Source organism: Suillus fuscotomentosus (genome assembly GCF_016647785.1).
Source record: "Suillus fuscotomentosus strain FC203 chromosome Unknown F5891scaffold_16, whole genome shotgun sequence".
NCBI classification, from domain to species: Eukaryota; Fungi; Basidiomycota; class Agaricomycetes; order Boletales; family Suillaceae; genus Suillus; species Suillus fuscotomentosus.
This window is the reverse complement of record NW_024539528.1, coordinates 324,069-344,406: the sequence shown is the minus strand read 5'-3', so window position 1 is coordinate 344,406 and position 20,338 is coordinate 324,069. Positions and strand designations below refer to the sequence as shown.

Below are 20,338 nucleotides of genomic sequence, written 5' to 3'. Positions count from 1 at the left end.
TTCGTCGGTGGAACCACTTGCTTCAGCTAGCGAAGGGTACAAGGGTTCCTAGTATGGTGTGTAAGTGACGATCCTATAAATAACAAAATGCAAACATTCGCCGGCACCGTCCATTCTTCGGATCCGGTCGTAGTTCCACGCCCTTCTTTCACGATGTTGCAGTAGGAGAGACATCATTAACTGCAGCCAATATAGTAGGTGGCAGGAGAGACGTGTTGGTTGTGCTTGAAGGGGACGCCGCAAGCTTCGGGAATCGAGATAGTCTCAGAGATGTCTTTAGTCGAATACTTATGGCAAGGGTCATTGCGCTACCGTACCTTGCGTGTTGCGATGGCGCCGTATCTGATAGCACATTATACGTTAGTTGAGCACTACTTCTCACGAGAATATGTGAGAAGTGTGTGGATAGAAATAGGTGCTGCGTTCTGCTACCGTACGGATACATGTTGGTTGTCCCGTGTTGCTGAGAGCATAGCAATGATAGCATACAAATGATTGGCTAAACGATGTACTGTGGTTAATTATGGGCCAAAATTCTTCACAAGTACTGTAGAGTCGTACTCAGCTTGACCAATATATATATGCTGTTGTTATCATTCACATTACTTTTGTTTTCTAATGAGCGGTAGACATGACGAGAGCAATGGAAACACAATGATTTTCGTATAAAGAAATCAACGTGTGTCCGAAAATAGTCATTTGTTTTGACCTTGCTCGTGGCAAAAAACGACGTATTGAGAGGCCTTTTGCCTTGCGCCACTACACGGGGCAGTTTCCCATTCCCTTCAATCGAATCCGCCGCTCTTTTCTCCTCACTATCACAAGCAGCGCTGCTGACGTTTACGACAGCGACCACATCAGGGTGAACTTTCCTTGACCCTAAAACAATGGATTATCGTGATCAAAGACGTTCACGGTCTGCCCACCACCAACATCATCACCCATCACCCCCGCAGACTCCTCCCGTCTATCCACAACAGCAGTATTCTGGGTATAACCATTCATCTTCTCCGTCACCTGCGAGCGCCTACTCGCAGCAGCGGCCAGCATTCAACCAGTTTCAAGAGGGCAGAACACCAAATATCTCTTTCCAAACTACAGAGCGTGGTGATAGGCAGAGTGCCCTGGATCAGCAACGCCAGCGTACACTGCCCTCTGCATACGAAAACCAAATTTCGCCTGCTGTCGACTCTGCAGGAGCAGATCACCTCGATCCTGCACGAGTGGGGCGGAAGAAGAGTTTGGTCCGACCAGACAGGGAGAAGATCGAACCTGGCCACAGGCAATGGCACTATCGCACTCATGCAGCACAGATGCAGAATGAGGGAACTGGTAGAGTGGGTGTTCAACCGTCAAGTACGTATGTCTGCCCTGGTAGCATGTCGTCTAACTCATTCTTCTAGGTACTGGTAATTATCCGCAGAAAGCAGTGCTCCGTAGAGGAAAATCTTTTCTTGGACGTGAAGAGGACGTGCAGGAATCAGGACTTGCTCTCTTTAAACGAGGTGCAACCCTTCGGCGCAAGCGCCCAGCATCCACTCAGTCTGCCGCGCCACTAACAGTACCTGACCGCCAGTCACGCAAATGTCTTGACAGCATCGGGCCGGGGCCCAAGGATGCATGGTTTCTTTACTGTTACATCATTACCTGCTGGATCCCTCACTTCATTCTCCGGACATGTGGTAGGCATTTTTGTATGGTTTCGTTGCAAGATTGCTCATTTTATGTCAGGTATCCGCACGCCAGATGCTCAACGTGCATGGCGCGAGAAAATAGGTCTAATAAGCATCATCTTCATAGAGATGGCTGGTGTCGGTTTCGTTACATTCGGCTTCACAGAAACTGTTTGCGGCATTCCTCCAAATCGATTCCACCAGGGCCAGATTCAGAACAACTCGGTGATCATCCATGGCTATGACTATGACTTTTCCAACTTCAAGCATCCAGCCGCGGGGCCGTTCAACGGATCAACAAACCCGCTGCTGACTGGCGGGTGGAACCTGGCCAGTAACGACGCAAGCTTCTTGTTTCAGATCACCAATGATAACTGCTTGGGCATCATCACGAAGGCGAACGGTTCCAGTATCACGGGCAGTGGACAAATGTTGGACTGGTACTTCCCCTGTAATGTGTTCAATCCACAGTCAAACGCACAGAATGTGTCCGGATACGGAGATTCGACGAACTGTCATGTATCTTCCACAGCAAGGCAGGGGCTAGCTGCGATGAAGCCTCAGGGGCAGGTCTACTACACATGGGATGATGTCGCAGCTTCCGATCGTAATTTGGCCGTCTTCGAGTCGTGAGTTTCTACGTAGCTGATGTTTTCTCAGTTTGATCATTTTTCTAGCAACGTTCTTGACCTAGATCTTCTACAGTGGCTCAGCACTGCTGAGGTGCAGTACCCTGCTCTTTTCGATGAGATGAAGAATGCAGATGGAACATATAATGGAAAAGACCTTTCTATGATGTTCATGCGATCAAACCAGCGCCAGGTCGGCAAGTGTCTGGAGGACGTGATCACGGTCGGGTTTATTGATACCAACTCAATCGGTTGCGTCGCCTCCGAGGTCGTCCTCTATCTGTCCCTCGTGTTCATTATCGGTGTCGTCGCTATTCGCTTTGTCATGGCCGTCATGTTCGCATGGTTTTTCTCATGGAAGCTCGGTAATTTCCCGCGGGAGACATATGAGCAACGCATGCAGCGCTCCGCCCAGATTGAGGACTGGTCGAACGATATCTACCGGCCTGCACCGAGCGAATATCGTCCCAATGTGAGCAAGAATGGGTTACGAAATGGGAAGGTCGGGAAGAAAGGATTCTTTCCGTCTACCTCTCGCTTCACACCACAGGAAAATATGCCTAAGGGCGCCTCTCCTCGACCTACCACGAATTACGGAATGGGAGATCCCTACAAGCGGAACACCGCATATTCCACCAAAGCTTCTAAAGTCAGTCCCCCTGATACACCATACCGTCAATCAAGAAGCACCATGTCGTTTGGTGATATATCGTCTCGCAATATCTCTCCTCGCTCCGCGTTCCTTGACACACCCTGTCCGTTCCCTCTGCAGAATGTTGTACCACAGCCTCCCCCCGATTTCGAACCGTTCAACTTTCCCCTCGCGTACACTATTTGCCTGGTCACGGCATACTCAGAGTCCGTCGAGGGTCTTCGTACAACGCTCGACTCCCTCGCCACGACAGATTACCCTAACAGCCACAAGCTCATCCTGGTCATCGCGGATGGTATGGTCAAAGGTGCTGGTAACTCAATGACGACGCCGGAGATCTGTCTTTCAATGATGAAAGACTTCGCCATCTCACCGCATGAGGTCGAGCCACACTCTTATGTTGCCATTGCAGATGGGCACAAGCGTCATAACATGGCAAAGGTCTACGCCGGTTTCTACGACTACGACAATGCCTCGGTTGAGGTGTCTAAGCAGCAGCGCGTCCCGATGGTTGTCGTTGCCAAAGTCGGCAACCCACTGGAGACAAACGATGCGAAGCCCGGAAACAGAGGGAAGCGTGACTCGCAGATCGTGCTCATGGCGTTCTTGCAGAAGGTCATGTTTGACGAGCGGATGACGACATTTGAATATGAGTTCTTCAACTCCATCTGGCGCGTGACGGGTGTCAGCCCAGATCGATATGAGCTTGTGCTTTGCGTTGATGCGGATACCAAGGTGTTCCCGGATTCGTTGACTCGCATGGTGTCATGCATGGTTGTGGACGTTGAGATTATGGGTCTGTGCGGAGAGACAAAGATTGCAAATAAAGCGGATAATTTCGTGACGATGATGCAGGGTACGATTCGTCTGTTGGTGTCTGTAGAAACCTAACCCTAATTTTTGCCTCGCAGTCTTCGAGTACTACATCTCACATCACATGACTAAGGCGTTCGAAGCCATGTTCGGTGGTGTTACATGTTTGCCCGGTTGTTTCAGTATGTACCGGATCAAGGCTCCCAAGGGTGACACTGGGTACTGGGTTCCTGTCCTGGCAAACCCTGACATCGTGGAACGGTACTCAGAGAACGTTGTTGACACTTTGCACAAGAAGAACCTGTTACTCCTCGGAGAAGATCGATACCTCACAACCCTCCTGCTCAAGACATTCCCGCGGCGCAAGAACATGTTCTGTCCCCAGGCCGTCTGCAAGACCATCGTCCCTGACACCTTCCACGTTCTGCTCTCCCAACGTCGTCGGTGGATTAATTCAACGATCCATAATCTGTTTGAGCTCGTTCTTGTCCGTGATCTTTGCGGAACGTTCTGTTTCTCGATGCAGTTCGTCGTGGGTATGGAGCTTATGGGAACGCTTGTTCTGCCCGCCGCTATTAGTTTCACTCTCTACCTCATCATTATCTCCATCATCCCCGGCGGTGCCAACACTACCATCCCTCTCGTACTGCTTGCTATCGTCCTTGGTTTACCCGGTCTCCTCATTGTCGTAACGTCACGCAAGGTCGCTTATGTCGGATGGATGATCGTGTATTTAATTTCCTTGCCCATATGGAACGGTCTCCTCCCTGCCTATGCGTTCTGGCACTTTGATGACTTCTCATGGGGTCAGACGCGGCAAGTTGCAGGTGATAAGGGTGGCAACCATGGTGATAAGGAGGGAGAATTTGACTCTTCGCATATCGTCATGAAGCGCTGGGCTGAGTTCGAGCGTGATAGGCGGTGGAAGAATGGGGTACAATCTCGTGATTCAACTTTGTGAGTCTTGTGATTGGTGGCGTGCTCCGTTTCTTATCGCTGACTTCTATTTCAGCAACAATCGGTACTCGATGGCATCAAACTCTGATGTTAATCATAATGGTGGTGTTGACTCATCGACGACAGAGTCTACGCCCAGTGTGCCGTACGCATCTGGTACTCGGTCGAGACACGACAGTAACGGCCTTCTTACACTCCCTACACCACTTTCCGTCAGTAAGAATCCCACCTCTGTAACACCAACCTCGTCGGCCGCTATGTCACGCTCTAGCGAGGATGTTGTTTATTCAGATGGCGGCTCCACCTCTAATCAACGACTTGTTTCCTCCCAGCAAGACCAATACGTCGACTCGTATACTGAATCTCCGACGCCGCGGTACCCCCAGTTTGATGCTCACGTTGCCCGGGCAGGGGGTGTTCTTCGCAATCAGACCATATCCAGCCAATACCCTGGAGAGACCCAGAACCCATTCCGCTCTGAACCACATGTGGCTACGTATGATGACCAGTATGGTGGCTATAGTGCCGAACCAGAAGATATGTCACCGCCACCTGTGCCCAGCAAATATCAACAAGGGGGCCGTGGAGTCAGCTTGTCTGACAATGGACCTGTTCCTGGGCCCGAGGGTGTCCGCAGGGTAGCGAGACCAGCAGTCCGCCGGTCCACATCACAGGCGCCTCAGAACCGATACTCTCGTTCATCAACGTTTAATCTGCCACCTGGAGCAGCGCCTCCACATCCAGGAGGATATGGAAGCGGATATTAAAGATACATTCTATTTTTGATTTCATGTGACATTCTTCGAGATCAGGTTCCAAACTTTTGGCTGGCCAGTGAATTTAAGAATGCTCTTCGTTTGCTCTCTTTGGACTACACGTGTTTTATTGTGATACCTTACGACCTTTTCATTCTTCCAGTCTTTCCTTGACTTTATCTTAACATGCGCAGTTGATCTGGACAGTATCACGAAACGCAATATCTCTGTAATATTTCAACTTGGATGCATAAGCTATCGTTCAGATTTGTTACATGCATCGTCCACTCCTTATAGATACTAGAGGACTTCTTGTAGCAAAAAAGCAAAAAAAAGCCGAGTCTTGAATACAATGTGCAGCCCAGGGTTTATTGTGGAAGTATTTGGTTTGCACAAACAAGGGAGGTCGTGGTAGCCTTGAGGCGCTGGGGAAAGTTGATGTTCAGAATCCCTGAGCAGTCTTCACAACATTTCCCTCATCATCACTGTTGACCATCATGGCAGCGGTATCGATATCCTCCTCACCAATCACACAGGTATCCCAGCATGCGCCCGTGAATACCAGCCTTCAGCCTCAGTTACTTACTAGGCTGCTCCTCGACCTCCGAGGCAGACGTTTCTCGGTTGACAGAGAAACCATTATGAATCTCCCCGAATCGGTTCTCCTGTGTCTCTTTCCAAACGGACTCGTTCTGAGTCGTCAGAGCCAAGCATTCTCAGATGGCGGGGACAATGAAGAGGACGACGAGGTGTACGGCGTCGATGTAAGCGGCTACTGAACAATTCACGTGGTTCAGGTTTGCTGACGCGCCGCAGTTTGACCCAGAATGCTTTGCATACGTGCTTGATTTCTTCAGAAACGCATCAGACACGTTCTATGGAACCAATACTTCGCCTGGTCTGTTCGCGGCACAGCAGCATCTGCTTGACGGGTCACCTTCAGATTTTGGTCCCTCTGTATCACAGAATCCACTCCTTACCAAGCAGGCTATCATCGTGCTTCGCGAGGAACTGGAATACTTTGCTATACCGCCAAAAGAAGGAAAGGCTCTGACTGATGAACATGGCACCGCCAACCAGGCGCTTCTTGATATCAAGCACAAGTGTGGACAAAATGTTATGGAAAAGCGTAATATCTTTACTGCGCTCCAACGAAACGTTCACAAGGAGAACAATATCGCTGAACAACATCTTATTGATATGTTGTGCATGAGGTAAGGCTGCTGGTGGTTGTCTGTGGTGTTACTGACAGCGTCCATAGTGGATTTAACCGAGACGACGAATGGGGTTTCCGTGCCATGGAGCCCTCGCGGTGTTGTATTTCTTCAATCGCTCTTGTATTACTCAAGACGGGCATCGTACATCATCCTCCAGGACAAAATAGCGAGCGACCGGTCACTATTGACTACAATCAAATGGCTACAGCACAGAAGTTGTTATTGTTCTGGAGAAAACCAGCGGTAAGTTTGCTCCAAATATGCGTGGGACAGTTGTTCATGCGTTGGTCATCCTAGCGCAAGTGCTGGTGGGACGGCCTTGAGGTCGATCTAGCTGTGCCAGGAGAGCCACCTATTCCTGTGAAACTATGGGCAAGGCGAGTATGGACCCTCGAGCTTAGCTTAGTATGTGCCGTCCTTTTCTCACGCTCAATCTTTCTGATTATTCCTTCAGGTCTAGCTGTGATGGAGATTGGAACTTTTGGACAGACTCGTTTCTCCTGCGACCCTTCCTTACGCATATCATCGTCCCCCCCTGATATCGCATTGATACCCACCACGATTCTTCCTGCTGCAACCATTAATTATTGCCACACACACGCCTTGACGACATTTGCTAACATAACGTATCGGAGACTTTGACTGAACTACTATAACTGGAGGCCAAGCCCTGGCCATTGAGTGACAGAAAGGAGTTGATCACGACCTATCCGAAACGGTACTGCACATGATCACGGTAAATTAATGCTCATACTATTTGGTTTCCATGCTCATAAAGTGGAGCGAGAAGACAACCCGCTATTAATCGCATTGCACCGGTGCCGATGGGTTTAAATTGAGTTTGTTCGAAATAATCACATCAGATTACAAAATTTAGTCCCTATGGATGTAAGCACGCTGGCTTACTAGAGTTCCCATAATCTCTGTCCGAGATACTAGAACACAAACTTTCAGTATCACTGCCTTTTGGCAAGCAGACGACAGTAAGATTTAAAGTTACGATCGTGATGGATTTGGTCAATGGCAAGCCGATATGGGAAGCTTAGTATAAAAGCGGAAGTAAGGTGGCATGGGCATCGTTCTTTCGTTCTGACCTACACGCGGGATATGAGCTTTACATCTGGCTCACCAAGCTTTTGGCCAGCTACCGGATGTGATGACCTTCACTTTAGATTCATTGGTGGGTCTCTGGCCTCCTTTGTTCAGGTTCTTAGAGTTGATTCGCGCACAGTGGCTTCTACAACGATCATCTCTACGACTATGGTATCTGACCAGTTATATCACAAGTTAATGCAAGCATGCTCAAATGTGGTCTCTGTCAGGCCTCGTTTTCACTCGTGAAGTATGTTATGCGATCTTTCGAAAACCGTTATTTCCACCTTTTAACTGCTTCGTTTCGACTAGGTAGAGCTGATATGGGCGAGGAATTCAAACCAATGTACTTATCGTCTGACTTATACCAACACTCCGTAGTGCCAACGCTGGAGGCTAACGACAGTTCTATATATCATTGTGAGTTGCCCTCTGAAACATCGTGCTATGTGGCCTGACAATATTGTTTAGGCACGTTACTTGGGTCTTGCGATTGCGATGTAAGTTTAAAATAGAGGACGCGGATCTGTTGACTGAGAACTGTGTTTCAGGATTCAGATATGTACGTATTTTTTTTGTGGAATTCTGCTTTCAAACCAACTCGTGTTTTGTTTCGATTTGTAGTAGGGGGGCCAGGCATCTTGTTGAGTGATACGGTGAAGCCTCTTAAGTTACTTGCAGGAATACATCTTTGACTAACTGATCAAGCACAGAAGTACGTTCCACCAGCTACTAACTTGCTGCAGTCCATGTGCTAATGTCGGCTCTAGGCGTGAGTCTACGAGCTACACATGTGCGGCAATCCCTTTAATTCCTGATAGGTGGCATCGTTGGCGGATCACGGTCATGGGGAATGGTTGCCCTCGCGTGCACGATGTATGGTCCGTCCCATGATGTGATCAAATGAATGTGGACTATTATTAATGTTTCAAAATCAATCGTAGCAATCATGTCAATCCGTGTTTTTGCCATGTATCACCGATCCATGCGGATGAGGATATTCCTTATTATCTGCTTTCTGGTCACTAGTGCTTTCCGAGGAGTAACCGATGGCTTAGCATGCAAGTCAGCCAATTTTGTGATAGCCACTCGCTCATGAATTGTTGATGTTCAGCTAAAGAACGTGTACTTTCCGGGTCGGGAGTCTGCACCACGTCCATGGTCTCTGTGGTGCCTGTTCTTGAGGGCATTCCAAGTCTATGCATCGAGCTTTCTATTTCTCCTCCTTACCGGACGGGTCCTCGTGGAGTATGTCCGTGAGATGCAGAGAACACGTTCAGACGATGGATTTGGTGATGGTCATGGCGACATTATTGCCATCCTTAGGGACCATGTACTGCATTTTTCGTGGTGAGTGAATGCGGTTATCTTACCTTGAAAACATTCTTACCATTACTTTCAGCTATCTCATATTGAGCGTCATGCAGGTTGCTACTATATCTGCAAATGTAAGCATTGTCCTGTCGATACTTTTACCAATGACTACAGCATGATGAACCACAGGGTGATACTGACGGGAGCCGGTGGTATAGAAGCATTGCAACATTCTTCGTCACCATCCAGCAATGTGTCCTGGTTCCTCGACTGGTCATCAGTACTCGAGAATATTTCTCTCAGCTCGATTATGTATCGGACAGAGTGACAGACCTCGATGCCATGGCATTCGCATATAACCCCAATGTAAATACGTAGACTTCGTCTGTTTGAACGAACTGCGAAAGCAACCTTGATGTTTTGCTTGTCATCAAAACGCATATTGCTCGGAAAACTACATAGGCGTCGCTAAGTACTACCTATCTCACTCACTTTCCAATACAAACATGATACAAGCATAACGCCGGGCAACCAAAGTATCTATTCTGCAATGTCCGAGCCAACGTCTGTCTGGATGGGGGAAATGACCTGGATATTAACCTCATGATTCCGAGCCTACAATGTGGTCACATCAGACCGTTCCTCTGTTCAAACGAAGAGCACGCACCCGTGTCACAGTAAGCCGATCCTGTTCCAAGAATATCCTGGAGCCAGCTGTCGGGAATGGCGTACGACATACCGTTGCAATGTATGCACGATTCGAGACGATGTCTTCACCAAAGGAGTCAATGATCCGACCCGGCTTGCAAATGCGAAGACCCGGTGAGTCAGGATCGTTGGCACATTCCGAACGAGCAATGACTCGCTTATTGAAGTCCCAAATATGCACATAGAAGTAACCCTCACTGGAGAGCCCTTCCAGCCTTTGACCAGGATTCGGGATATGATCTTGGGGAAGAGCATAGGCCATCTTGTTGCCAAACACGCTGATATGGTAGCTTTCGTGGTGCGGAAAGTAGCACGCATACTGAGGTCCCCAATCTGACCAGGGAATCTCGACGACCATGTCTGGGCGCAGGGCCATGTCAGAGAAGATGGCCATATCGATGACTAGGATAGCTTTCTCCGCTTCGGGAAGAAACTCTAAAACCATAATCTGTGACTCCAGGGAGGGCACATAACTCGGCATGAGTCCTGGGCGTGCCGCTTTGCCATGCAGTGATGGGTGGCCATGAATCCTGACCTGGGAGTTGTACAATGATAGATGCAAGATCTTGGGCAGGTGAAATATTCGGCACTGAGGCGACTCATCGAGCCCTTGTAACGTGTACAAGTACATCAAGCCTTCTGGGCCAATGATGACAAGCTTCTGTTCATCAACTAGATAGAACAGATCTAACTCGCAGATATCCAGTTGACATAGAAAATGCTGCTTATGCTGAGTAGAAGATTTTTCGCAAGCAGAGAGAACTTACCCTATTCACATATCCCTTCCTCCAATTGATCACTTGTATGAACATGCCGGACGTAGGCTCAGGATGGCAGGAATCCGTGTCCTCTATGTAATAGAGGATAAACACGCGATCACCACATATTACAGGTGGTGACAAATCAGCACGGTAATAGCTAGGTGCACCAAAGGTATGCTTGCACTCCAAGGAAGTGCATGCAGCACTCAGGTGTGGACGCTGGGATGAAGCCAGTCGGAACTCCACCCAACAGACATGGTAATCTTGTTTTGCATTGGTCACATTGACACGATAAGGATGCTCTGAACACACAACTATAAGATCCTGCAGAGCGTCGAAGGTAGTAAGAGAGCTCCCGACATCACCGGCGATAGACCATGTCTGGGAGAGTGTAGGATTCGGGTCACAACCCTGGATGTAGAATTTGTTTTCGCGCAGCGAGTGTGACCACCAAAGCCCACACTTCACATCTTGGATCGGTAACATGCGTCCCCATGTGGCAGCAGTAGTGACTACTGTTTCAAAGGTAGTGGTCGCATGGAAGTCAGATCGCCACAAAGATGCCAGTTTCTTGAGCGAACACAGAGTCTTTTTGGAAACGCCGGTCGAATTCATGGTAACGGTTCCGGTACTAATCAATCCTTGAGCATAGATTTCAAGCTTGTATTGAATGTAGACAGAATTCTGGACCACCAGCCAAAAGATATTGCAGGTCTAGTATGATCAAACATTAGTCATGGAGGAAATCGTAGAATTACGGGGAAAAGCAAACCATTGCACACCGACTGATATCCCTGGGGTGAAGAAGGATTAGAATGTGACATATGAGCTCCGTAGGAAGCGACAAGAATCCGACCGCCATAGTCATGGTTGTAGGATTGAAGTGAGGACTTCGAATTTGAAAAATTTAGGAGGCCTCTCCTCTCGGAATCTAGGGTCATTACGCCACTAATGACTAAAGCCTTAGGGGGACAAAATCGCATGGAAGGTAGGAGCAACAAAATAAATTTCGTCTGAAAACAGGCGAGCTCGTCAAGTGAACCTGAGTAGTAAGTTAGTACTAGTACACTTGCACATAATTCCATCAAGCACAATTCCGTACCCCCGCGCAATTAAGTAAGCAACCAGGGTCAGTTGTGAATCGTGACCCATAATGAAAGCGGTTCAGAGTGGAAGGAATTCTACGGCCTTCAAATTTCGTAAATTTGATCTCTGCTTGCCATGGAGGGGTGGCTGCAAGGCCACACACTTTGATAAAGGTAAGCAGTACTGGAAGAATATCATAATTCTGACTGCAGGTTCAGGCTCCGAGTCAACCTTAGAAAACATAGATTATTATGTAATACAATGCTTGCTTGTCAATTTTGCGAGGCACGACTTCCGAGAATCCGAGTCCTTCCCATGAGCAGTACTCATGCATGCATATATGTTGACCATGGTTCTCCATACCCAGTTACATACAAAAGAACCACGAAATTTTGTGAGCGACAAACTGTAAGCTCTCCCAGGTGTGAACATCCCTAATGCTAGAAATGTGTGAATTTACTATGTAATACTTCGAGTGTAGGCACAATCATCATCCTGAGTCTCTGCTTTGTCCGAGTCATAGCTTCGGCTCTCCCATCATGCATCATGCTCCAGCGTGTGCAGATGCCAAGGCCACATCGAGGAGGAAGCCCAGGTGCGTGATGGCGGCTGCTCCTTTTGCTGCATTCAATGGATATACGAATTTGTCAACTGTGAATAGCGGGTTAACTGATACTTGGCAGGCCGTGACTGCATGTGACGAGGCAAGCTCGCATACAAACGTGATTCACTCAAGTTGGATAGTTGCGATGGCTCGCCAATACGAGCGATAGCCTGGTCTGCAGGAGGTGAGTACTTTCGTTAATCAGTTATTGAAGACGTTACTATTAACAACTTGCGAGGCACGACTTCCTTCTCATGAGCAGTATCTGCTTGCATGTATGTTGACCATGGTTCTCCATACCCGGTTACATACAAAAGAACCACAAAATCTTGTGAGCGACAAACCGTAAGCTCTCCCAGGTGTGAACGTCGCTAATGCTTAATGCGTCGGGGGTACCCGCAATGCCACACGTTCAGGGATGCTCGATTCTAAAATGACTTTGTCGCTCGAAAGTCGTAATGGAGCATCCCTCTTATACGCATGCAGTATCACACACGTACGCACCCCGTGTTTTTCTCACATCATGTTCAAACCTCGCCTAGTAGTGAAAGCAGACTGAAGTCGCAAGTTCCCGATGGGCGCCAAGACGCTTCTGTCAAGGTTATAAAGTGGAACTTGCGAAGGGCAGTCTGAAAGGAACCCTCCACATTAATGTCTCAGCGAATCCTGTCAGAATTCGACATCGTTTTTGCTGGAGGTGAGCAGATATAATCCTGTAGTGGTTTGCCCTCTTAAGCTACGCATTTTTCTGTATAGGTGGTGCTACAGCCTGTGTTGTCGCAGGTCGCTTGGCTGCATATGATCCCTCGCTCAGGATCTTGATTCTGGAAGCGGGTCAACACACCCTCAATAAACCTATACATATCCAACCATACCAATATCCCCTCAACCAAGCACCGACGAGCACCACGGTCACATTCCACAGGGGAAATCCATCTCCTCGTCTCAACGGCCGTGCGCCGATCGTTCCTTCCGGTCGTTGCGTTGGTGGAGCCTCATGTGTGAATTGTGCGTAGCATACTTGCAATGACAGTGAACGATAATCTAATAATGAGATAGTTATGGCATATACCCGTGCACCTGCTTCGGACTTTGATGATTGGGGAGTCGATGGTTGGGAATCTGAAAATTTGATTCCCCTCATGAAGAAGGTCTCAAATTTGTTTTCAGGACATTCGTTCGAATTACTTATACGTTCGCTTTATAGCTGGAGACATATGAGATGCAGCCCAATCGTCCAACTCACGGATATGACGGGCCTATCAAAGTTTCATCTGGTGGGTGTAAGTTGGGTATCGCCGACGAATTCATCCAGGTTGGCACGACCTATCACAAGAGGCAGTATGCCGACGACACCGATGATCTGGAAACATGCAATACATACAGTGTAAGTTACGATGCTTCTTTCCTACCTGCGACAACTAACCAGATCTATCTCAGCCATGGCGGAAGTGAGTTCCTGCACTCCTAGGCAATTGCGAAATCTTAGCTCATGTACACAAGATACATCAACGGAACAACCGGAAGGCGTTCTGACGCAGCTCACCACTATGTCTACAACCAAGCTCACAACCTGAATTTACAAGTCTGGGACGGAAAGCGCGTGAAGCGCATCATATTCGAGTAAGTGGCCATCTGAGATCGCAACACCAGCAAACGGTTGATGTTTTTTTTTCCAAATGAAAGAGACAAGCGTGCTGTAGGTGTCGAGTTCGCCAGTGACCCGGTGTCTTTCCCAGATGCGGATCAGTCGTCGAGTATTGTAAGAGCATCAAAACTGGTTGTCATTTCTGCTGGGGTATTCGGCTCCCCGACCATTCTGGAGAGGTCTGGCATCGGTGCCGAGGCGATCCTCAAGCGATGCGGTATCGAGCAGCTGGTGAATTTGCCTGGTGTCGGAGAGAATTATCAAGGTGCGCTTTCAAGTTATCCCGAGAGCTTGCTTGGCTTAGGACGGTCAGATCACAATCTCGTCTTTGTTCCATACTTGGCTGCTGACGAGGCCGTCACCATGGACGCCCTCTGGCGTGGTGACAGTATCTTGCAGGGTAAGCATGCTTCATCCCACGATTGCAGCACTTCACAACCACTCAAATGCAGAAAGCCTTGCGGAATGGAACAGCAGCGGCAAGTCGTTGATTGCACAAAAGTCAGTGCAAGTTATTATCATCACTGCTGGCATCGTGCTGATTGGAATCTCAGCGGCCTCGATGCAAAAATCAAGTGGCGTCCTGATGACGAGGAGTTGAAAGCCATGGATTCAGCTTTTCAACCGCGCTGGAAGGAGTTCTTCCAGGACCGGCCAGACAAGGCTGTTGCAATATTTTGTATTTTTGCAGGGTGTGTGCGCATTGCTTTGATGATATGACAATGCTCATGGCAGCCAGACACGTTCAACCGCTCTCGAGGCCGCTTGTTCTTCCTCCTCGCAAGTACATGTGTACTGGGTATTATACAGTATTGCTTTTCATCTACCCTGTGATTCTTTTGTTAACATTTTAAATAGCTTTACCCCGTGTCTGTTGGAAGCGTTCATATCAACGTGACAGAGGACGGAAAAGAAGAAATGGACTTTACTACAGGCTTCCTAGATGAGTGAGTGGACGCATTTCATTTTAGGGCACTTTGCATGACTACGACACTCCGGCCAGTCCATCTGATATTGTTCCTCTTGACTTCGGGTACAAAAAGACACGCGAACTTCTTCGACGCATGGCTTCCTACCGAGGTGAAGTCGCTGCCGGCCATCCGGATTTCCCGGAGGGAAGCGCTGCAGCCTGCAGAGAAGCCTCCGGGCCAGTGGACTTGAATGCGCCAGACATCGTTTACACTACCGAAGATGACGAGGCGATTGATCGATTCCACCGCGATATTAGTAAGTGCTGACATGCGATCTGTATCGTCGCAGTACTCAAAATACTGAATCGAAATCAGTGCAAACGACGTGGCATTCTGTGTGTGCGACTGAACCTTCCATGATTTCATATCTGATATTTGTATTTGTTAGCTTGGGACTTGTGCGATGAAACCTGAGGCAGATCAGGGAGTCGTCGACGCTCGGCTCAATGTATATGGAGTGTCAAACCTGAAGGTTGCAGATATGTCCATTTCGCCGTTGAACGTTGGCACGGTGGGTACTGGACAGAGGATTGTTGATGTGCGATCTCACGATATACACAGAACACGTACTCGACTGCACTTCTCATTGGAGAGCGGGCTGCGATGATCATTGCTGAAGAATTGGGTATCAACTGCATTTGATATCGTCAGACCATTTCCTGGACCGACTACTCATCCGCCGGGAACAATGCGTCAAAATACCAGAAATTTATGTAGGAAGGTCCACCAATCCATAAAATTGTGTTCTCCAAATCGCAGACCGTGCGGGCTAATTGCACACTGTTCAATGGAGAGGTTCTTGATTAGCCGTAAGTAGATAGACCAGAGATCACCGTAAACATTGTTGTTGTCAAACTGAGACAGTAGGAAGAAAGAAAGTCGTGGTCATTGGCAGAACTGTGGGGATCACCCGTTGAAAGACAACGATAGTAGCAATCGAACACATCAATAGGCCCTGCGTGAAAGGAACAATGCATCGACGAGGACATCATCGGGCCTGCGCGATTGGTTGAACCAAGCCCTTCAAGCATCAATCAACTACAACGCACGCACTAGCACAACATACGTCACCAGGTTTAAATCTTTAAATCTTTGTCCAACGTGACCCTTACCGACTGTGTGGTGCGGCATGTATTGATCGCCTATCGTAAAGTCAATGCAGATGTCATAACAGGATGGACGATGAAACTAAAATACCAGCAGACATTCATAAATGCTTTTAGCAGCACACCCAACCACGTCCATGTCCTCTGTTGTCTACCTGCACTGCTGCTGGTTGCTGTTGCTGTTGCTGTTATAAATCGGCGTCCGATGGAGGTCCATGATAGTCTTCATCATGGATCAAGAAATCGTCACTCCCAACAGCACCCGCTGCAGCATTAGATTGGAGCATAGGACACCTAAGAAATAGTGATAAATATGACTAGGCGTACCTGTTGAACCTGGGTCAAAGGAACGTCGACGACAGGTGGCATTGCATGATGAGGTTGGCAGGGCGAATAGGTGTCGTAGGTGAGTTTTGAAGGTGATAAGGTAGTGGGTGGTGCAGGTGGAGGAGCCGAACGAGGAGTTCCCGTCATAATGAACCTGAGTCTTTCAGACACCCAGGGTGCTGTTGAGCTTGTGGACAGGAAATGTGAAAATGCTATAATGAATGATATGAGAGAGAAATGAGGGGTATGCATTTGCACGTACTTGATGCATTTCGTGGAAGAAATTAGGTACTACATCGTAGCCATCCTAGATTTGACCGGGGATCTCTGCTTGCATAATGGTCAGTAGCGAAAGAGGTGAGGACGGAAGTGCATACGCCAAGAATACGGTCATGCTGTTCAGCGAGCGCGCTACATCGTTTCCTAAACTCTGAGTCAAACGCGGGTAAGTATGATGCCATCAAGTGATGTCACTAAAAACTTACCATTGGACCGATCGAGGCAGCAGCACTGCATAGCAGTTAGTTCCGAGGGTCCGGTTCACGAGTGAATTCATGAGTCCGTGACATTGCAGTCGTGAGAACTATAGAAGTATGTAATTCTGCTCCTACACGGCGAAAAAATCGAATCGTCGGTACATGATCATGGATGTATGCAAGTCTAGATCACAACGAGGAGGTCCCAGGGAGTTCGGACAGCTGCTAGCGCAAGTACCAATGTTATTGCTTTCAGCTATCTCATTGAGCGTCATGCAGGTTGCGTTGCTATTGTATCTAAGCATTTTCCTGCTGATACTCTCACCCATGCCCACAGCGTGATGAGCCACAGGGTGATGCAGATGGAAGCCGGTGGCATAGAAGCACTGCAATATCCTTCGTCGTCATCCAGTAATGTGTCCTGGTCCCCCAACTGGTCAGGCGTTGCTGAATCCCACCTGTTTTACTCCAAACTGTCTATTCTAGAAGGTCCGAACCAACCTCCGTCTGAGTGGGGGCAATGACCCGAATAATAATCTTCTGATTCTCATCATTCCGAGCCTACAACGCAGCCATATCAGACTGTTACTGTGTTCAAACGAAGAACACGTACCCATGTCACAGTAAGCCGATCCTGTTCCAAGAATATCCTGGACCCAGCTGTCGGAAATGGCGTACAACAGACCGTTGCGATGTATGCATTCGAGAAGATGTCTTCACCAAAGGAATCAATCATCTGACCCGACTTGCAAATGCGAAGATCCGGTGAGTCAGGGTCGTTGACACATTCCGAACGAGCAATGACTCGCTTATTGAAGTCCCAGATATGCACATAGAAGTAACCCTCACTGGAGAGCCCTTCCAGCCTTTGACCAGGATTCGGGATATGATCTTGGGGAAGAGCATAGGCCATCTTGCTGCCAAACACGCTGATATGGTAACTTTTGTGGTGCGGAAAGTAGTACGCATACTGAGGTCCCCAATCTGACCAGGGAATGTCGACGAGCATATCTGAGCGCAGGGCCATGTCAGAGAAGATGGCCATATCGATGACTAGGATATATGTCCCCGCTTTGAGAAGAAACTCTAAAACCATAATCTGCGACTCCAGGGAGGGTACATAGCTCGGCATGAGTCCTTGGTGTGCTGCTTTGCCATGCAGTGATGGGTGGCCATGAAAAATGGGTTCCGAGTCGTATAATGATAGATGGAGGATCTTGGGAAGGTGATATATGATTCGGCACTGAGGCGACCCATCGGGCCCTTGTAACGTGTACAAGTATATCGAGCCTTCTGGGCCAATGATGACAAGCTTCTGTTCATCAACTGGATAGAAAAGATCTATCTCGCACATACGCAGTTGACATAAAAAATGCTGCTTATGCTGAGTAGCAGAATTTCACAAACAGAAGGAACTCACCCTATTCACATATCCCCCCCTCCAATTGATCACTTGTATGAACATGCCGGGCACATGCTCAGGATGGCAGTCATCCGCCGTGTTCTCTATGTAATAGAGGATAAATACGTGATCACCACAGATTTTAGGCGGTGACCAAGCAGCACGGTAATGACCAGGCAGTGCATAAAAGGTATGCTTGCACTCCAAGGAAGTGCACGCAGCACTGGGATGTGGACACTGGGATGAAGCCAGTCGGAACTCTACCCAACAGACATGGTAATCTTGTTTTGCATCGGTCACAGTGACGTCATCATGATGCTCAGAACACACAACCATAAGATCCTGCAGAGGGTCGAAGGTAGTAGTAAGAAAGCCGTCGAAATCACCGACAAATGTCCGGGAGAGTGTAGGATTCGTGCCACAACCCTGAATGTAGAATTTGTCTTCGCCCAGCGAGCAAGACCACCAAAGCCCACATTTCACATCTTGGATCGGTAAAAATGGAATATATTCAGTGACAGAAATAGCGACCACTGTTTCAAAGGTAGTGGTCGCATGGAAGTCAGATCGCCACAAAGATGCCAATGTCTTGAGAGAACACAGAGTCTTTTTGGAAATGCCGGTCGAATTCATGGTAGTGGCCCCAGTACTAGTCAAGCCCTGGGCATAAATTTCAAGCTTGTATTGAATGTGGACAGAATTCCGGACCACAAGCCAAAAGATATTGCATGTCTAGCATGATCAACTACGGGGAAAAGCGAACCAGTGCACAGCGACTAATGTCCCTGGGGTTAAGGAGGATTAGAATGTGACATATGAGCTCCGTAGGAAGCGACAAGAATCCGACCGCCATAGTCATGGTTGTAGGATTGAAGAGAGGAGTTCGAATTTAGGAGGCCTCCCCTCTCAGAATCACGGGCTATCCGACGCTACTGACACCAGAATCTTGAGTGGACGACATTGCATCGAAGGTAGAAGCAACAAATCTGAAAAAAGGCAAGCTGGTCGTTGGCCTGAGCAAGTTAGTACATCCAATATACCTGAAGCCATCATGCATCTGGACCAAGTAAGTAGTACAGTGAACGATGAACGGAAGTTCCGTACTACCCCCGCACAATTAAGTAAGCAGCCTTGTCAGTCGGAGACACGACGCACATAGTAAGTAACTTAGTACTTTCGTAGATGGTCCAGGATGTGACATAGCTCCTGAGCGCTGAGCCTCCGGTACGTGCTGGCCATACCTCAAGTCGACTACTTAGCAATATCATTACAACAGGAAAATACCCCGCCTTGCCATGTTCGACTAGGTCTTCCTCCCCAATATTGCTGACACAACTATCACAGCTCGAAGCTATGTACAAAGCCTTGTGGAGTGCTGATCGATTGATCGAGGAGATCCGTGTGGCGGCGATTTTCCATGCAAACCTTGTACTTTATCTTGCAAAGGGCACAAATGTTAACGATAAGTAGCTTCCCAGTCGTATAATCCTTCGGCGCTGTCTGTACTGTGTTATCTTTCCAGGCGTTCCCACCCGTCCTCAGCTAACTGCTTCTAGAACTTCCGTGTTCCCTCACCCTGCAGCAATCAAGATCATTTCGATGCAACAACGCCCCAGGCGCAGTTTCTTCGCGTGGCACACAAGCCCGCAACAGTCTCTGCCTGGAAGAGAACAACAACAGGTAAGTGGTGTATGAGGTGCTTTTTATTCCGCCATATGCATAACCGAATCTCCAGAAGGTCACGTAGCGCGCGTCTATTGTGAAAGCCAACCGGTCAGTCGTCCTCAGCGGCAACTCCACCTGCGGCACAACCAAACTCGACGCCACAGCCTCCGCTTCAGGTATAGACGACGACGCAACAACCTGCTCAAGATGTAAACTATGGTTGTTACAACTTTTACATCGCACTCAGGTGCCTCCCACACCACCATCCTCTCTGTGTCTCTGCTGCTCAACCTGCTCCCTCGTTACTCCAGCGTGCATTTATTGACGTTTGCTTCATCAACATGTTTATGTTGATCGAGGACATGTGCCTTCGTGGCTGATCGATCATCGTAATCCATAGTTATTCGTCATTGTCGAGCTATGACTTGTAAATTCTATGTAATGTTGAATTTTAGTCTCAAATCTGTTGTCCATTTCTTCTC

At 48.2% G+C, this 20,338-nt stretch overlaps 6 protein-coding genes across 6 annotated transcripts; 4 read left to right on the top strand and 2 right to left on the bottom strand.

Moving 5' to 3' along the window:
* The first annotated feature begins 743 nt into the window (after window positions 1-743).
* On the top strand, window positions 744-5,858 carry F5891DRAFT_1022379 (glycosyltransferase family 2 protein). Its single transcript, XM_041361228.1, has 6 exons — window positions 744-1,356; window positions 1,404-1,682; window positions 1,732-2,302; window positions 2,351-3,810; window positions 3,866-4,724; window positions 4,780-5,858. The coding sequence occupies exons 1-6, from the start codon at window positions 888-890 to the stop codon at window positions 5,489-5,491; spliced, it is 4,350 nt and encodes a 1,449-aa protein (XP_041228175.1). The 5' UTR covers window positions 744-887; the 3' UTR covers window positions 5,492-5,858.
* Window positions 5,859-5,877: 19 nt separating this feature from the next.
* On the top strand, window positions 5,878-7,366 carry F5891DRAFT_144044 (uncharacterized protein). Its single transcript, XM_041370653.1, has 5 exons — window positions 5,878-6,243; window positions 6,296-6,693; window positions 6,741-6,939; window positions 6,994-7,101; window positions 7,151-7,366. The coding sequence occupies exons 1-5, from the start codon at window positions 5,977-5,979 to the stop codon at window positions 7,154-7,156; spliced, it is 978 nt and encodes a 325-aa protein (XP_041228174.1). The 5' UTR covers window positions 5,878-5,976; the 3' UTR covers window positions 7,157-7,366.
* A 1,243-nt stretch (window positions 7,367-8,609) lies between these two features.
* Window positions 8,610-9,866, top strand: F5891DRAFT_1022370 (uncharacterized protein). Its single transcript, XM_041361227.1, has 7 exons — window positions 8,610-8,669; window positions 8,696-8,816; window positions 8,903-8,942; window positions 8,998-9,138; window positions 9,191-9,236; window positions 9,292-9,716; window positions 9,769-9,866. The coding sequence occupies exons 2-6, from the start codon at window positions 8,696-8,698 to the stop codon at window positions 9,478-9,480; spliced, it is 537 nt and encodes a 178-aa protein (XP_041228173.1). The 5' UTR covers window positions 8,610-8,669; the 3' UTR covers window positions 9,481-9,716; window positions 9,769-9,866.
* Window positions 9,518-11,556, bottom strand: F5891DRAFT_144038 (uncharacterized protein). Its single transcript, XM_041370652.1, has 4 exons — window positions 11,344-11,556; window positions 10,578-11,285; window positions 9,770-10,531; window positions 9,518-9,717 (listed from the first exon to the last, which is right to left on the bottom strand). Exons 1-4 carry the CDS (start codon window positions 11,437-11,439, stop codon window positions 9,643-9,645), a joined length of 1,641 nt encoding a protein of 546 aa, XP_041228172.1. The 5' UTR covers window positions 11,440-11,556; the 3' UTR covers window positions 9,518-9,642.
* Window positions 11,557-12,744: 1,188 nt separating this feature from the next.
* Window positions 12,745-15,792, top strand: F5891DRAFT_143777 (GMC oxidoreductase-domain-containing protein). Its single transcript, XM_041370649.1, has 17 exons — window positions 12,745-12,757; window positions 12,804-12,958; window positions 13,018-13,269; window positions 13,321-13,412; window positions 13,469-13,648; window positions 13,702-13,712; window positions 13,765-13,884; window positions 13,948-14,174; window positions 14,223-14,309; window positions 14,362-14,410; window positions 14,464-14,601; window positions 14,649-14,718; window positions 14,768-14,856; window positions 14,913-15,136; window positions 15,196-15,215; window positions 15,269-15,391; window positions 15,442-15,792. The coding sequence occupies exons 2-17, from the start codon at window positions 12,913-12,915 to the stop codon at window positions 15,520-15,522; spliced, it is 1,809 nt and encodes a 602-aa protein (XP_041228171.1). The 5' UTR covers window positions 12,745-12,757; window positions 12,804-12,912; the 3' UTR covers window positions 15,523-15,792.
* A 1,476-nt stretch (window positions 15,793-17,268) lies between these two features.
* F5891DRAFT_1171940 (uncharacterized protein) lies at window positions 17,269-19,293 on the bottom strand. Its single transcript, XM_041365564.1, has 3 exons — window positions 18,955-19,293; window positions 18,210-18,923; window positions 17,269-18,164 (listed from the first exon to the last, which is right to left on the bottom strand). Exons 1-3 carry the CDS (start codon window positions 19,048-19,050, stop codon window positions 17,367-17,369), a joined length of 1,608 nt encoding a protein of 535 aa, XP_041228170.1. The 5' UTR covers window positions 19,051-19,293; the 3' UTR covers window positions 17,269-17,366.
* Window positions 19,294-20,338: the final 1,045 nt, after the last annotated feature.

Bases quoted from the DNA above. Each gene is read 5' to 3' on its own strand.
- F5891DRAFT_1022379 (XM_041361228.1), top strand. From the start codon at position 888: ATGGATTATCGTGATCAAAGACGTTCACGGTCTGCCCACCACCAACAT. The intron at 1,357-1,403 runs GTACGTATGTCT...TCATTCTTCTAG, and splicing joins AGTGGGTGTTCAACCGTCAA to GTACTGGTAATTATCCGCAG. The intron at 3,811-3,865 runs GTACGATTCGTC...TTTGCCTCGCAG, and splicing joins TTTCGTGACGATGATGCAGG to TCTTCGAGTACTACATCTCA.
- F5891DRAFT_144044 (XM_041370653.1), top strand. From the start codon at position 5,977: ATGGCAGCGGTATCGATATCCTCCTCACCAATCACACAGGTATCCCAG. The intron at 6,244-6,295 runs GTAAGCGGCTAC...GACGCGCCGCAG, and splicing joins ACGAGGTGTACGGCGTCGAT to TTTGACCCAGAATGCTTTGC. The intron at 6,694-6,740 runs GTAAGGCTGCTG...CAGCGTCCATAG, and splicing joins ATTGATATGTTGTGCATGAG to TGGATTTAACCGAGACGACG.
- F5891DRAFT_1171940 (XM_041365564.1), bottom strand. From the start codon at position 19,050: ATGACTATGGCGGTCGGATTCTTGTCGCTTCCTACGGAGCTCATATGT. The intron at 18,924-18,954 runs GTTCGCTTTTCC...TGATCATGCTAG, and splicing joins ACATTAGTCGCTGTGCACTG to ACATGCAATATCTTTTGGCT. The intron at 18,165-18,209 runs GTGAGTTCCTTC...CAGCATAAGCAG, and splicing joins GGGGGGGATATGTGAATAGG to CATTTTTTATGTCAACTGCG.
- F5891DRAFT_144038 (XM_041370652.1), bottom strand. From the start codon at position 11,439: ATGACTATGGCGGTCGGATTCTTGTCGCTTCCTACGGAGCTCATATGT. The intron at 10,532-10,577 runs GTAAGTTCTCTC...CAGCATAAGCAG, and splicing joins GGAAGGGATATGTGAATAGG to CATTTTCTATGTCAACTGGA. The intron at 9,718-9,769 runs GTGCGTGCTCTT...ACCACATTGTAG, and splicing joins ATCGGCTTACTGTGACACGG to GCTCGGAATCATGAGGTTAA.
- F5891DRAFT_1022370 (XM_041361227.1), top strand. From the start codon at position 8,696: ATGTGGACTATTATTAATGTTTCAAAATCAATCGTAGCAATCATGTCA. The intron at 8,817-8,902 runs GTGCTTTCCGAG...GTTGATGTTCAG, and splicing joins TATCTGCTTTCTGGTCACTA to CTAAAGAACGTGTACTTTCC. The intron at 8,943-8,997 runs GTCCATGGTCTC...CTATGCATCGAG, and splicing joins GGGTCGGGAGTCTGCACCAC to CTTTCTATTTCTCCTCCTTA.
- F5891DRAFT_143777 (XM_041370649.1), top strand. From the start codon at position 12,913: ATGTCTCAGCGAATCCTGTCAGAATTCGACATCGTTTTTGCTGGAG. The intron at 12,959-13,017 runs GTGAGCAGATAT...TTTTCTGTATAG, and splicing joins CGACATCGTTTTTGCTGGAG to GTGGTGCTACAGCCTGTGTT. The intron at 14,719-14,767 runs GTATTGCTTTTC...CATTTTAAATAG, and splicing joins TGTGTACTGGGTATTATACA to CTTTACCCCGTGTCTGTTGG.